Below are 16,704 nucleotides of genomic sequence, written 5' to 3'. Positions count from 1 at the left end.
CCCAGAATTAAAGTGAGAGGTCAATTTTTACACATACTGAGCTAAAACTAACAAAAACCCATTTTCAGTAAAGTAGAGAGAACTATCATGAACTGTTCACTTTGTATGGGTTCGTATTACTTTTGCTTCAGCTCACAAAATGTTTGTGTTGATGTTATCTAAAAGAATAAATACAGTGGCTCAGAATTTATGTTAAATCATTTGTACCTTACATGCCCAGTCTTCACCTTCCAGTAAAGTAACATTTTACCACTCGGTTACACGGGTTATATTTGCTATTTCCCATTCTTCCTCCCTTCTTCTGATACATCAAGAATTCTGAGAACAAGTTTCACTCACCGCCCTCCCGTTCACACTGGCCTCAGGAAAAAGGGTTAGCTGCAGACATGAAGAACTCACCTATTTTAGTCGCACTATAAATATTCTCTATTGGAAACACAATTCCTAACCCATACAGCAGGACTTTCGCCAACGCCGGGATGAGCTGGGTCGTCGTTACTAAAATATTCACACAGTTCGTCCTGTGAGAGCAGGAAGAAGAAAGGAAGACTGTTGACAAATAAGTCTTCAAGATAAGACAGCCTGAGCCAGGCCCACTTCCCAACCCATGCCCACGGGCGCCTCACCGGGAGTGGATGAGGGAGAGGGCCTTCAGGGCCAGGGTCAGCCAGGAGTCTGTGAGCGCTTCTATCTCGGCCCTCAGCTGGATCCAGGCTTCCCTCTTAGCTGGGCCGAGCAGACCTGAGGGGAAAAGGCCCATGAGACCCACGTGCTCACCCATGTGGCCATGCAGATCCATCGAGAAAAAAACATTTCGCAGAGACCACCACTGTCCTTAAGCTGAAAGTTTTCAGATGTCATTCAGTTGCAAATGTGTGTTTAGTTTGCAGGGCGCATCTGTCCTGACATTCCCACCGCCCTTTCTTCTGATAGACCCTCCCTAACTATGGACCAAGAGTAGAGCTGGCGTCCCTTCTGCCTCTAGGGTGGGTGTGTGTCCTTGGTCAGGTTAGGGATAGTGAGTCTTGGAATTTTGTCCGATTCTATGGTGTGATGTTTTCCCCTCCCTAGTTGAGAGAATAACTGGTAAATTAGAAGCCCTGACTCCTGGGCATCATCCTGCCACCTCCTGTGGGTGATCGACCTAGGACTGGCTCCTAGCCGGAGGGAGGCACCATATCCCTTGAGCATCTAGATCCAGCCATCCTGGAAACAGCCTCATCTATCCACCTTGCCTTGGATTACCTGACTCTTATTTCCTTTATACTCAAGCCACTTAGACTGCTGCGAACACACTGAAAAGACTCAGGTTCACACACACAGCACAGGGCTGGGAAGAGTGGAAGTTATAACCCATCCTGTATTGTGAACAAGGCTTTCTGGGAAGGACCACTGAGTGTGGGAAAGGTCAAGGAACTCACCCCAGGTCACCGATGGTCAGGCAATGGCATTAGGGAGCCAGGGCGGCTGGCTCTAGTCTTATATTTGTCACAAAACTGTAGTAGAATTTCATTTTACTTTTAGTTAGATGAAACTGTCCTTTTTCTGTTATACCCAACAATGTGAGCCCCAGAGTGAGCGGCACCTTGGGGATTTTATCTAGACTATCTGAAGGCAGCCCGCAGAGGCCTCCATCAGCCACTTGCCTCCCACATTGTTTTTGTAGGTGTTGTAGATTTCTTTTACACGTCTGTAGCGGAAGGCCAGCTTTCTCATCCAGTCCACACCGCCTCGGACACCAGTGGCCAGGCATAAATTAGCGCTGGTGGCTGCAGCAGGAAAGCCATCTGTCCCAAAGTTGTATGTGCTATTTAGAGTCAAGAAAAGCCCAGAGTTAATCAGACAGAAAATGCATCTTAATTAGCTGAACAATTCAACTCTTCACAGAGGAATGGTCAGTCTGTGTACCAAGGTGCTCACCTCAGGTCCTGGCCATTGTCATCTGATGAAACATCATCTATATGGACTTGGTCACATTCCTAAAATGCAATTTAAATGGTGTGTGTTAATTTTTAAGAAGCACCTTTAAAACAAACAAACAAACAAACAAAACAGTTATTTTAGAAACACCTTAACTGGCATGCTTTTCAACTGTGTCCATCAGTAGGTGGCAGTCTTGTTAAATTGACATTTTACCTATTTGGGGCCCCTTTCTATAAGAAATGAGCAATGTCATCAAGGACTACTGTTACTCAGCTTTAGAAAACACACTATTGTGTTTAGAAAGGAAAGTGATTGAAAACAATTAGCATGTGTGTTCCATAAACCTCAGGTACCTAAACACACCATACTGCTCAAAGCTTGATTCACAGAGTGCCTGGTCTAACTGAAACCAGACATTTTGGTAAATGCAACATGCTAGAAAAATTAAACCTGATGCTAACTGCCAATGATATTATGACCTCTGATTGCTGCTGAGCCACACACCAACAGAGCCTGAGGCCAGTGTGCCGAGGAGCCCAGACAAGAAATCTGTTACTGGTTTACTATTTATTTGAGAGATGTGAGTTTTATTCTCTCTCTCTCTCTCTCTCTCTCTCTCTCTCTCTCTCTCTCTCTCTCTCTCTCTCTCTCTCTCTCTCTCTCCTTCTCTTGCTCTCTTTCCTTCTCTTTCTCTTGTTCTCTCTCTCCTCTCTTTCTTGCCCTCTCCTCTCTCTCTCTCTCTCTCTCTCTCTCTCTCTCTCTCTCTCTCTCTCTCTCTCTCTCTCTCTCAGTGTGTGTGTGTGTATACACGTGCATCCACATGCTCAGGATTTAAAAAGCGTGGAAGAATTCAAAACTAAATAAAAATAATCAAGCCATATGGTGTGCTTTCCCCAAACATTTTCCTGTTCTTTTTACTGTTTTGCTAGCATTACATATTCATGGTACATACATAAGCACCGGGTTTACTAGTTTTTGTAGAATAACACTATTGTGAGCAGACATGGCGCATGCACCGCTCAGAACATATAGTCACAGTCATGGGCTGGAGCTCAGCTGCATAGGTCCCCAGTTTTTGCACCTGTTCACACAGAAACACCAAGTGAGCCTCCTCCTCCTCCTCTATGGCCAGCCCCTGTGGTGGCTGTGGGAAGAAGTGGCCCTCTGTCAGCATGAGTGATTTAGAAGTAGAGAAGGTGTCTAGTATAGAAACGAGCGATCCTCACACTTGCCTTGCTTTTATAGGTTGGTCACATCCCTGCCATTTTACTCAGTCTCCATATAACCCACTGCACCTTAGGATCCTCATTTCTATTAGCGTTTTCGTTAAAAAATATTATTAGGAAAGGGTTCTCCAGACAAAGGCTCTGGCAGGTTTCAGACAGAGTTAACTAACTCTAGCGTCTCTCCGCCAGTGAGCAAATTCAGCTCCGCCACAAAAGCACCGTAGTAATAGAAGGTAGGTTCTTCATGTTGCCGGCTCCTCTGGACAAACCCTCCTCTCCATGGGTTTGTGAGGAAGGCAGCAGCAGACAAGAGTGGAAAGAAATTCAAACCAGCTGTTCCTTCACAGCATTAAACATGTGACCCGCCCCCAAACTCTCCCCAAAGCCTCTCTCTTGCAGGCAGCCCTCTCCCAGCAAGCAGCCAGTTCCAAGGAGGAAAAGACTTTGACCTTGTAACCCTCCTCTGGCTCTCCTGAGGTCTTTGACCTCAGATAAGAAAAAAGGAAAAGCAGGGCTGAGAGTCCTTCCCTCCACACTGACTGAATTTAACATTCGCAAAATGAGTCATTCTCAGAGAACAGCAGGCATGCTGCTTCTCAGCATTAACACTCCAGCCTTAGTCCAGAAGACCTGGAAGACGGCACAACTATTTGTGTGTCCAACAACATAATTCTAGCTTTAAAGGGTTTCTGACTCAGGAAAAGAAATTTCAGAACTTTATCAAGCAATGCAACTTTTATGTTGTTTGTTTGTTTTTTTGTTTTTCGAGACAGGGTTTCTCTGTGTAGCTTTGCGCCTTTCCTGGAACTCGCTTTGGAGACCAGGCTGGCCTCAAACTCACAGAGATCCGCCTGGCTCTGCCTCCCGAGTGCTGGGATTAAAGGCGTGCGCCACCACCGCCCGGCAAGCAATGCAACTTTTATGTTGTTTTTAAATTTTTCTTCTTCAGCATAAGGAAAACCCTCAATGCCTTCAGAGAACTTTTCTCTCTTCTTGTGCAAGTCAGGAATTAGCGAGTTAAAGATGTGTAAAAATGGAGGGTGGGTGGGTTTGACTTCAAGGAATCAAAACTGGCTGAGAGTTCCCCAGCTAAGATGGGAAGAGTTGTTTGGAAAGCAGGGTGTAAGGAAGCCTGTGGTAAACTGATTTTGTTTTAAATTTCCACCCACTGAGAAGTGAGCAAAACAGTTGAGGACACATTGTTGCCATGGTTTCCCCACACCCAGTGTTTTGTTTCTCCTGCTAGCTGTGTTTAAATCTCATTGTTCCAGGCTGGACCCCCAGGTGAAGAAGGCCTGTTTAGTGTCTTTTAACTCTAATCAAAAGTCAACAGCTTCAAGCTTTTACCTGCAGTGCAGATTTTTCTCCAAGGTAGACTTGGTTAAAACAAAGGTCCCAGCGACAATGGCATTCTTGCTATCAGGGGAATTTTGTAAAATGATTTTAATGGAAGGAGAGTTTTAAAAATCAAGAGTGTTTTTGAATGGGCCTAGGTAGCACCTTGGAGAATGAAAATGCTTCTTACTGTCTAGGGAACAACAGGAAAGGGTATCTATCAGTGCTTTAAGCTCAAGTATATAGAGTCCCCGAAAAGGATCCATTTATTCCTGAGACTGTGGACTTGTGAGTAATGAGGAAGGTCATAAGTGTTCTGGATTGCCTATCAAACATTTGATTTCTGGAGCTGGGGGTATATCTCAGTTGTAGAGCATTTTCTTAGCATGTGTGAAGTCCCGGTTGGTCCTTAGCATTCAGAAGGACACACACACACAAATTAAAATACAAAGAAGTTTCAAAGACTCTCAGAAACCTGGAGATCACTACCAGACTTCAGTACCCTACACATGCCATGTGTTGCCTGTCCTACATGTGTTTACTACCAGACTGGAAGCCCTCCCTCCCTTCGTTCTTATTTCCTGTTCCAGAGGATGGACCTTTCTTCTCTCCATTTTCAGAAGCCACCCTGTCTTTCAGGGCTTTCAGAAGCTTTGGATTATTTTGAAAAAATCCATTAGGTGTTCACGGTCATTTGGGTTTGCTTGCTTTATAATTTCCAAATTTGCCTTAAAGAACTAGATAACGGAGGGAAGAGGTCAGGGCTCCTTTTCAGAGCCCCTGGTTTTAAGTTGAATGAGCCCTGGCTCCAAGAAACAACACAAAGTTCAAAGCCACAAGGATTCTGTAGATTTGAGAGACAAAAAGAGAAGCTAAATGCATTTCCAGGTGCCAAAAAAGTAGGTCTTGAGAAACTCAAGCTGGGTGCTTGCTGCAGAGAGCAGGGCACACAGAATTCCAGGGGGAAGTAAGCTTTTATTCCCCAAGCATAACAAACACGCTGGCAACGTGCTTTTGAGGTGAACTTTCAGAAATTATGTGATGGGCTGTGAGGGGCTGAAACCACTGGTGAACGCAAGTCCTGGGGCAGCACTCACACTTCTGGGGACCATGGCCAAGTGGGCATTATTTTACAAATTAACCTGCAGCACTGAGGCTGGAGAGTGCGAAGAGACTCCCACTTTCTGGCCTGAGACCCCGTGACTACAAGTGGTTGGGGTGGGGGGGTGGGGGGTGGGGGGGCTGCGCAGAGCTAGTGACTGCAAGGACTCTGGACAGAGTCTGTACGTCTGCCCAGCTGAGCTGGCTGCCAAGCTGGTGCTCATTCCTGCAGCCATTGTCTGTGAAGAGCAGCTTCCTTCCAGTACTGCTTCTGGTGCTGAAAACATAATGGCGAATGCAACACAAAACCTCATCCTACCAACTAGCCTCTTAGTAGGGGAGCCACGGAACAAGAGGACAGGCAAACAACCACCTAGTACGTCTGGTAAGGCTGAAAGCTAAGGACACATACAGCCAGCCAAGGGGGACACGCAATGCTAGGTGAGTTCAGAGAAAAGAACCTTGTAGGCAAAGGGAACAGCAAGTTCAAAAGCCCTGAGGCAGAAGAAAGAACCCAGAGAGCCGCTGGGCATGGAGGTCACAGCAAACAGCACTGCCCCGGAAGCCGTGGACAGGGTTGCTCTCAATGCACTCACGGTGCGGCAGGAAAAGGTCTGATCTAACTTTCAAAGACAGATTGATTCTACCTGTGGTAAATGCAAGAGCAGCTCTGGAGTCCAAATGAATCCCCTCCTGCTAAGACTGCAGAGGTCTGAGGAATTGATGTTAGCTTGGTTAGTTTTATGACAGCGGGACTCTCATGTGCAGATAAAGGGTGGTATTTTAGGAAGGGTCCCTTGAACTGTGATAACAGGACAAGACAACTTTTAGGGTCTTAGACTGGCTTGCCAGTCCTTGTCCTTCTAACAGCATTGGGGTGGGCAGAGAAGGGGGCAATTATTGGGCAAGCCTTCACTTTCTTTCTCAAAAACTACAGATGGCATTCTGTGACATACAAGGCTCCATGGACCAAGCCAGCAGCCCAGATAGGCAAGAGAAAAGACTGGTGAAGAAACCCTGTTTCTCTGGATCCCCAAATCTACACAGAATCGGTGTAGAGTTGGAAAGAGATCATATGCGAGGAGGAAAATGCTATTTATGCTGAAGACTTTTAAGCTAGAAACTTTGCATAAGGGAAAAACAACTGGATAGCAGAATATAGAATTATAACATTTAAAACCACTTTTAAATGCACTTTTACTGTGTATGTGATATATGTGTATGGATACAGGCCACAGCACATGTGTGGAGGTCAGAGGACAGCTTTTTGGAGTCATCTCTCCCCTTCCATCATATGGGCCTCAGAAATCAAACTCAGGTCACTGGGCTTGGCAGCAAGTGTCTTTACCTGCTGACACATTTTGCCAGCCCATAACTAACATTTTAATCTAACCAGTCACACGTAGAGCCAAATAGCACAAACAATCCTGAGGAAGATAGGGGCCAGTGCAAAGCTACGATTGTCTTTTGCTAAGAAAATGGAACAGTAATTACTAAATTTGAACATCACTAAAGCACAGCCACTTCCTATCCTAGGATTGGTCCCTCCTGTTCCAGAAGTGGTGAAGCACCATGGATTGGCCACTCCTCCATACTTGGTTACCAGAGTGTTCTGCCTTGACATTTTGTGTGCCTTGCAGACCCCTCCTTCCCAATAACGCCAAACCTCTTCGTTAAGAGACAATTCCTCTGCAGGCTGATCACCCCCAGGAAAAAAAAAAACCCAAATCCAAAATGTCCCACAATCTTAAATTTTCTGAGCCAAGATGCCACATGTGGGAAATTCTATACTTCTCAGGCAATGAGTCCGCAGTGAAAACACAGACGAAATACTGCATATCATTGCCTTTGGGCTAAGTATAATGGGTGCACATGAAATAATAGTACATTTTCTGTTAGGTCAGATTCCTAGGTTATCTCACTATGCATACACAAATATTCTATAATTTGAAAAAATTAAAAATTCCCAAATACTTATGGTTCCAAACATTTTGGATAAGGATTACTTGACTTCTATTTCTTGTGGAATTCCTGAAAAGGCAGGGAGGTCATTTGCTTGTGTTTGTGGGAGAAGGTTCAAGAGCTTTTAGTTCTAACCTAATTTATAGATGGGAAATGAGGACTCTGAGAAGCTCAGGGCACTGAGACTTCAATTCCCATCATCTTTCCAGGCTTCCCCAAGTTTATGGGACCCAGACATTGCACCGCCACTGTCAGTTTGGACCAGGGTTCTTTGTGGCTTGTCAGTTGCTTGGAGCTTAGGGGTCTCCAGCTGGGAAGTGTGTCCTCCACTGCCTGTAACAAATAGGCCCAGGGTATGTGCCTGTTTGTTTGTTTCTTCTAGCCTAGAGTTTGGGTGTGCAGCCTCCATCATCCAGTGTGAGCTCCAACCCTTTATGTCAACACCAGGCCCTTAAATGAGTGACATGTCAGTGGAGACTTCACTGCCTTGAAAGAGACACATTCACACACCGTTACTAGGTCTTTACCAGGTGACAAAGTGCATACAGAGCATGAGTGTATGTGGTGAAGAGTGTGGCTTTAGCATGTCACATTGACACCAGTACACTGTGAGTGGGAAAAAGATGAAGGCCAGGAACACAGGTTAAGCTACTGTCTCAACAGCAGGAGCAGATGAGGTGGACAGCAGCTGTCTAGGTGTGGGGATGGGCCCATGAGCTCTTAACTAACCCGGCAGGCTTCCGTCTTGTCTTTCAGATAAACACTAACAACCAGGACCCAAATGTCTCCTTCCATACGCTCCTTCACTATGATTCACAGAGGACTGAGAGAAATAAAACAAGCAAGCTGCATGCCCTGCTGGCCCTCGGTCTGTAGCCCTCTAACACTCACAGAGCCAGGCTGTAAAATGCTCACATGGATGACTGCGGAAACCAGCCATCACACCAGGCTGCAGAACACAGCTCGGGTGCGGGGAGTTGGCAGAGCGCCACGTGAGTTAGAAACTCACGGTCATCGGCAGATGGGCTTTTGCTTTCAGGACTTTGCGGCACTGTTTTTCTGCCTTTTTGGTCCCTTCTGTCTTATTCTTGGCATGGCATCTACAGCTGACCTTTTTCTGATCCGTCATCATCTCTGGGTGTCTAGGGGTGGGCCACAGCCTTGTTCTTTTGGATCAAGCCCCGGGAATAACTCAGATTCTGTACAGGGCCCCTTATGCAAAATATTAACTTATGGCAGAATATTTCTGCAAATATTTATTCTGCTTTGATACTGTAGTGGTTGTTCTTTCCCCCAAGCCTTTTGCTTGTACCATAATTATGTAAAAGAACACCGCACGATTCAAGCTAGTTTAGGAAAATTAATAAAGAGAATTAAGACAGTTACAATGGGCCTTATTCTCAGTGCCAAGTAGATGGACGTCACGGGCAGCACACTGATGCTCTCTACCTCTGACCATGAACCTGGAAACACAAACTTGGAGTAAATCTGAAGCCCTTGAATAAACAGAGGCTCGAAGAAGATGCTGAGGCAGTTATAGATGGAAACAACATGAGAATGTTAGAAGTGTGTCTTTAGAGACGTCGAGTTACCCTGCCCACATTCTTAGGACCCTGATTGTGTTTGTCAGTGATCCAACTTACCATGAGAAAACAGACAACTGCCTTGCCTTCTAATTGTTTCAATACCTTCCTGTCCAGAATGGAAATGGAAGAGGTCATGGGATGGCTAGCTATTGTTACTGCCTCTTTTAAAGAAAATATTTATTTTGCTCTTGTGCTTATGAGTCTTGCCTGCAAGTGTGGATGGGCACCACAAGTGTGCCTGGTATCTGCAATGATCAGAACAGGGCATCAGATCCCCTGGAACTAAAATTACAGATGATTGTGAGCTGCCATGTGGGGTCTGGGAACCGAACCAGCATCGTCTACAAGGACCACAAGTTGTCTTAACTGCTGAGCCATCTCTGCAGCCCCATGGGTCACTCACTATGTCTTGGCACCAGCAATACCTACAGAGACCTGCTGGGAACGGCCAAGGCTGAGGAAACAACCCCTGGCTTCTGTGGCCCTCTCTTACCTTCCGTCAGACAATGCCATTCATAGATAGAAACTCCCTAGAGAACAATACGGACACTTGCTCAAGACCTTCATCACCTCTAAGCTGCTGAAAAGTAGTCCTTAAGTTTCTTAATATGAAACTCCGTGTGTTACGTAGTGCAGTGCATTAGAGACAAGCTCACACCAACCGTCATCAAGCTGATTTTCCCAAATGACCAGTAGTACTTAACTTTAAAAAACAACCGAACAAGCAACCCCACAAAACAAGATCCCTGCAGATCTGCTGACAACTGTCTTCATAGAAACTCTGAATCATACAGTGGCCTTTCAGGGTGACCAGTGTTGTCAGTATGCCAGTGACAAGTTTTCATCGAGTGATTATTCCATGGTGACTTTGGGGAGTAATTTCTGACTCCTTGGATATTTTGATAACTTCTTTGGAAAAAGGAGGTAAAATGCATACCCCAGATGTCTGCTCTCCCAAGAACATCTATGACTCAGAAAGTCAAAGGAGGGAAAGAGGGGGCCCTGAAACAAGCCCTTCACAGGTGGAAAAGGTGAAGGACCCTGCTTCTAATTAGCTCATCATTAGATTTTGTATGTAAGTCTAGCTTCTCTGGTTGAGCTCCTACACTCTAGAAGTTTATTTACAGGAACCAACTTCTTACTTGCCTCCTCCTGTCTGTGAAAAGGAGTGTGCCCAGTTGAGATGTGTATTTAGAGATACTAAGTCAATCCTGAAGGCTTTCCAGACATGTGCCTAAGCCCTTAGCACATCCAAGTAGACACAAGGGACGTTAGGGTTACCTGTACTTCCCTAACTTGGTGCCACAGAACAAGCCCAATGCCTGGTGACACGGAAGACATGACATCCAAAGCCCCTTCGCTGGCACTGGCTGGTAGGACCTACCTGTCATCTATGTGGGCACACCAGTGATAACCATAGATTTCTGATGTCCCTCTGCAAAGCTTCCTGGGATGTGACCTACAGCTAGGGGAGTGGCAATGAAGAACAAGGGACTTTTGAAACTTACCTCCATGTTTGAGAATCTGGGGACATGCAAGTTACAGAATAAAAACAAACCCAGAAAACAGATCTTTAAATTCCTGCTCTAAATGATCTGCCCAGCATACCATTGGCCTCAATGCATATTTGAAATCACTATTTTGATATCCATTATCTGTTTTGATAGGAATATAATGATGATGGAACTACACAAGCCAATGAGAAAACAAATAGACTTCAAGTCTCAGAAACTGAAAATAGCTGCTGCAATATTCATTATTGAGTCTGTAGAAAGACACTCATTCTGTTGGTATTGTTTCTCACTTTTAAAACAGCATTTGACTGTATTTGTCAAATGTATCCTTTGGGACTTACCTAAGTGAGAGGGGACTTTTGTTTCAATCATGTTTACATTATGAAGGAAACCTAGATTCTTGTATTAGAAACCCAAGACTTGATTTATAGCAGTTTTAACAAAGGTAAGCTGTTTGCTATTTTGTTCTCAATCTGTTTATACTAATAGCCATAAAATACATAGAGATTAAGGTATTTACTGAAAGTGCCTACAGATGGCAAGTTAAGGAAAAAGATAAGTTGAAGCATTTAAGCTGTATACTAGGTGTATGCTGTAACTGGGACAGATATTTATGATCATTAAAATATCCAAAAAAATCTGCCAGCACACCCATGCTTATTAAGAACTAGAAAAGGGAAAACATTTCAAAATTTTAATATTTTTATATTAATCCCCTTAAAATATGCTAATTAAAATAAGATGTCAATTTAATAATACTTCAGCGTGTGGCTTTCCAAGTCACACAGGGATCATGCAAAGATCGTGACTTTTTGGAGGCATAGTCTTAATAATGTAAGTCTCTCTTGGTTTGGACTTCCTTCTCACCATGAATACTTCCTTTACCACATGATTATATTAAACCTATCTGTCTTTATCCACACTCTCAACCTTAGGGTGAAAAGTCTTGCTTAATATAAGCCAGAAAGAATTGAAAATAAACTTTTAAGACAAAGTGGGCTTATTTAAAATATTTTCATGCTATGTCTCTAATGTTAATGGATTAATCTAATTGACAGTTATGATACAGCTACATTTGATCTAATGATATCAATACTTAAATATTTTTTCTTTAAAAGTTCAATGAATGTTTACAGTTTGGTGCAAGATCCATCTTTTATTAATTTTGGGGGGCTTCAAACATGCTAAGTTTGTGTTCTGCTTCTGGGCTATACACCCTTGATGGTTTAATCTGTTTTGTACAATAGCACAAGGTGTTTCAGTGTGTTCTGCCTACAGCACTGATGTTCTATGTAAAGGCTGATAACCATACACAGCTTGTTTATTATTTAATTAATATAAGAGGCTGTGGCATTTTATAATGCACGGTGATGAGTTAGTGTTTGAGTTGATTTCAAATTATAACATGCAATTTTATCATTCACTATTGCATGCATTTTACACTACATTACATAATTTAAAGTGTGTTGATGAAAGACTAAAAGGCCAAGTTAAAGTAAAAAATAATTATTATCAACAGCATTACAACCAGAGAATTCAGTGCATGCTTAATGAAAATACCACTGCTGAACGTCAGCTCACAACCACTCTTCAGGGCAAGCCTTTGATTTACTGCAGAACCGATCTGTCGATTTGTGATGGGCTTGCCCATCATTTTTGCACACATAATTTGTCACTGGCAGCAGACAGTGTTCTTTGTAACTCCTGTTCCCTTTCTTTTAGATCTATTATTCCTGCTGAGAGTATGGAGGAGAGGAATTTTTCACAGTGACACCGACTCGAGGCTTGCTGTGAATAATCACTTTCTCATAAGAATCATTCTTTACGCCACAGCCTTGCTGGCAGAGTCTGGAAAAACACCCAGGCCAGGGGACCTTTTATCTCTTTCTGTAGTCATTTCTTTTTACCCCTGTTACCACCTGAGGAAAACGAGCCCCATATGAATTTATCTACAAAGTGTTTCGGGGACACTTTAATTTACACAGGACATTTTTGCTTTGTTTATACATAAAATAGTAAGCTGAAGACTACAACAGGTGACATTTTAAAGAGCATTCTTTTCCCTGCAGCAAGTTTATAGGCTTTCTAGTTCTTTGCAACAAATGCAAGTTGCCATATTCACTCTTTGTGGCCATAGATTCACCTTTAACCGAAAACCATACGTCAATACAATTGTTAAAGAAATATTCTCCTGTAATTTTCCTTCTTTTCATTGGGTGAGGTTGAAGTTTGAAGTTTGAAAGTTGAAGAGAGGCTAGTTTATCAACTTCGGTTAGCTTATGCAGCCAGAGAAGCTTATAGTGGTAAGAAACACTCAATTGTGTCTAAAAGACTGTGTGGTTCAGAATAAGGAGGCTCTCAGGGTACCCTTAGTCAACTGATTTACACAGTATTCCTAAACTAGTGTTCTCTGCCACGGAATTATTACTGACTCCGGGAAGAAAAATATGCAGAACCGGACACAGGCACTTGAAAGGGGAAAAAGGTTCCCTGTGAGTTGCCGGAAGGGTCCCATCATCACCTCTCGTCAGTGGACCCTGAGGGCAGGGAGGCCCTCTGAGGGGATTCTCATAAAATATCTGCTCTTCCAAGTACCAGTGGGCTTAGAGACCCACCACCCCACGCCAGTCTGCCTGGGCCTTCTGTTAGAAGATACCGTCCTTAGATGAGGGTAAAGGATTCATGCTCCGTTTGGACTTGGTGAGAGCTGCCTGCCCCACCAGATCCATTCCCACCAGTATGAGGAGACCCATGAGCTCCTTGACAGCCTGAAAGGAAAACTGAGGACAAACTTTGTTCATACACATATTCCCATTCTCCAGAATTAGAGCCACAGATATGTTTGGGTATTTACATTATTAGGGAAAATACTGTATTATGTATCAATAAAGCATGACTTTTTATAATACTCTGTGAACCATGACAGTATCACTAAGAGTACATATAGGACACATTCTGAATTCACTTATTTATCTTTTTTCTGCATGCCACCTTTTTATATCCCAGCCACAAATCACACAAACAAGTAACATGCTACCCCTGGTGGTCCATCTGTATAGAAATGGAGAATGGCAGAAGAGAAACGTGGTTGCCACTATGGCTTTCTGCCAGGGAATGTGCTAGGATACTTGCATAGCCCATCTTTGGACCCATTCTGTGCTGCACCTTCACGTTGTACATGCAGAACACAGTCTTGGGGGGCTGGGGGAGCAATGCACTATACTTCTGCTTCTGTCTCACTCAGTTGGTGCATCAGAAAAATTAAATTTAGAAATAGTGTATTCCAATGCAGCCAGACCTTTGGGGGCCTCTACAGTGACCGGAAGCTTCCCGGCACAACCCTGTCCCTCCTGGGCAGTCAGGAATGGTCCACTCCTGCCTGCCACTTTTAGTCCTCTCCTTCCCCTGATGACAGGCTCGTCCACATTTTGTTATGATGCTATCTTTCTCCGCCCTCTTTCCTCCAGGCTAGTCCTCATCTGAGCTTATATTGGTTTCTTTCTGCAGTTTCGAGGTTCTCTGGGTAACTCACCCTTTGAATAACAGTCACTGCCATTCTTGAGCACCAGCTATGGGTGAGACCCTGTTGTGTGGTCTTCCTAGTCTTCTTAAACTCTGCATTTAGCAGACAATAACGAGATATCTGCAGATAACTTTGGGGTGCCCTACCATCTAATAATATCTGTGGAGGAACACATCATTTTTCTTGTATTTTTTTCTCCCTATGTATTTCCTAACCATGGACCAAGCATGTGGATAGCACTGAACATAACCTTCCAGGTGACTGGCAAGGTTGAGTTAGGAAAGCAGACCTAATCAGAAACTAACTGATAAAGCTACTGTATGCCACCATTAGTATATAAAAGTTTGTGAAAATGAAATTACTGTCTGATTGTAAAACGATATAAACCCACACAGAAAAATCATGGAAAATGTATAAAAGAAGCTAACTCCCCATCCACATGTCAGAAATGATTACTGGTAAGCATCTTTCATCATACTGTACCCTCCTACTCACTCCTCCATTGACCCCAAATTGCTTGTGGTTGTTATAAAGCTTACATTTCGGAGGACATGGGCAAACAGGCAGGTAAATCCTAGTTAAGATGAATTCTCCCCATCCTTCAATAATATGTGACAACACCTATAATATCAATTATCACCTATATTACTCTCTGTCTCTATCTGTTTTGGTCTGTCTGTCTGTCTGTGCATGTGCCTCTATGTGTGTGTGGCTGCCTAACACAGGAGATTGAACCCAGGGCCTTTTGTGTGATCTACCACTGAGTTATCATGATTTCTTTCTTTCTTTCTCTTTCTTTCTTTCTTTCTTTCTTTCTTTCTTTCTTTCTTTCTTTCTTTCTCTCTCTCTCTCTCTTTCTTCTTTCTTTCTTTCTTTCTTTCTTTCTTTCTTTCCCTTCCTTCCTTCCTTCTTTCTTCTTCTTTTTTTTTTTTTTTCATTTTTCGAGACAAGGTTTCTCTGTGTAGCTTTGCGCCTTTCCTAGAACTCACCCAGGCAGGCCTCGAACTCACAGAGATCCACTTGGCTCTGCCTCCCAAGTGCTGGGATTAAAGGCGTGCACCACCACTGCCCAGCTTCATGATGATTTCTATTACGGGTTTTTTGAGACAAGCTCTCTTTAATAACCCAGATTGGCCTAGAACTCTCTATCCCCTTGTTTCTCCATCCTGAGTGCTGGGATTACAGGCTGTCCACTATGTCCAGCCTGTGTCTTTTGAATTACTGTGTAGCATTCATTTTGTGCATACTCTGTGTTTCTTTTAGCCAAGCAAAGGTTGGCAGCATAGCAAACAAGTTGATTCTTCTTAATTCGGAGTATTAAAGATAATTCTTGGCTCACGGGTACCGCTCTATAAGGCTGAAGTAGATGATGACAGTAATGTCCATGACCAGACATGCAACATTCACCCTTCGCCTATCTTTTGTAGGTATTTCTAGCTGCTAACAACCACCCAGCTATCTGGTTTTGCTCACAGTATACCTCGGCTTGCAACATTTATTTCTAAAGCCCACTCCTTTCAACATTGCTTCTTCCTGCTAACCCTGAGTAGTCTTTCTAAGTACACACACAGGCCTTATTTGCACCCTCAGCCCCAACCCTACCACATTATAAACTCCTTGAGAGTGGAGTCTCTTCATCTGTTTAATTGTTATCCCTAATGGCAGTGCCACAGAATTAGTTTCTTACTTCAACCTGGATAAAACTTCAAAATCTTCCCTGCATTTTTTGAAAAGTATGTCTTGACAGTTTCCAGAAGGCCTTGGCCACTTTAAGAGGGGGGCTTCTGCTTACAGCCCTTTGGAGGGAATATGATTGCAAGTATGAGCTATTCATCTTAATCCCCTATAATTTAAATAATTTATCCAATGTTTACAAGCAAATATTCCGGTTACTACATGAAAATGATTTCTGTTTCATGAATCCTTGGCATGCTCTTCATACATGCTAACACGTTGTCTTCAATGATTAGTTTTCCAAGCTCCTTTTACTTATTGTTTAAAGAAACCCTTCATCTTCAAGTCCAGTAAGGCTGTACTAATAGAGGCATAAAACTCTAAAAGGGATGGTGTCTTAGACACATGTTTCTTTAACTTTGTGAAAATAGGCCTCTTCAGAAGGTAATTCTTGGTCAACTATGTCCAAAAAGGCAACAGGAGTTGACACAAGAACTCTGCTCAAAAGCAACATCCTCTCCCCGGGTCCCAGCCCTCCACCTGCTCACAAAAAAGTAGCTGCCGATGAACAGGGAGAAGAATTGAGGAGTTAGAAAGCCCCCGTTGGAGACACTGTTAGAATACTGAGCGGGGCCCACATAGAGACTCCATTGTAGCCACACTGAAATGGGAGAAGCCCCTGGGGACACAGCTTAAACACATTTGTGGGAAGTTGGAGTTACAGACCTTCTCTTGTGCTATTCAATATTAAGGAAGAAAAAGGAGAGAGAGAGAGAGAGAGAGAGAGAGAGAGAGAGAGAGAGAGAGAGAGAGAGAGAGAGAGAGAGAGCCTGAATTCCTTTTTCTATTACTCCAATTCC

At 43.5% G+C, this 16,704-nt stretch overlaps 1 protein-coding gene across 10 annotated transcripts in view; it reads right to left on the bottom strand.

The window, feature by feature from the left end:
* Window positions 1-16,704, bottom strand: part of Eya1 (EYA transcriptional coactivator and phosphatase 1) — a 148,409-nt gene that overhangs the window by 14,448 nt on the left and 117,257 nt on the right. For all 10 annotated transcript variants that reach the window (XM_052717817.1, XM_052717819.1, XM_052717818.1 and 7 more), the window contains 4 exons: window positions 1,921-1,979; window positions 1,647-1,807; window positions 627-741; window positions 400-521 (listed from right to left, as the gene is read on the bottom strand). In XM_052717817.1, coding sequence (XP_052573777.1) covers window positions 400-521; window positions 627-741; window positions 1,647-1,807; window positions 1,921-1,979 — 457 coding nt within the window. The remainder of the gene's footprint in view (window positions 1-399; window positions 522-626; window positions 742-1,646; window positions 1,808-1,920; window positions 1,980-16,704) is intronic.

The sequence above is a fragment of the Peromyscus californicus genome, unplaced genomic scaffold, assembly GCF_007827085.1.
Source record: "Peromyscus californicus insignis strain IS unplaced genomic scaffold, ASM782708v3 Scaffold_5__1_contigs__length_169319896, whole genome shotgun sequence".
In the NCBI taxonomy this organism is placed as follows: Eukaryota; Metazoa; Chordata; class Mammalia; order Rodentia; family Cricetidae; genus Peromyscus; species Peromyscus californicus.
The sequence above is the reverse complement of the archived record's forward strand: the minus strand, read 5'-3'. Positions and strand labels throughout refer to the sequence as shown.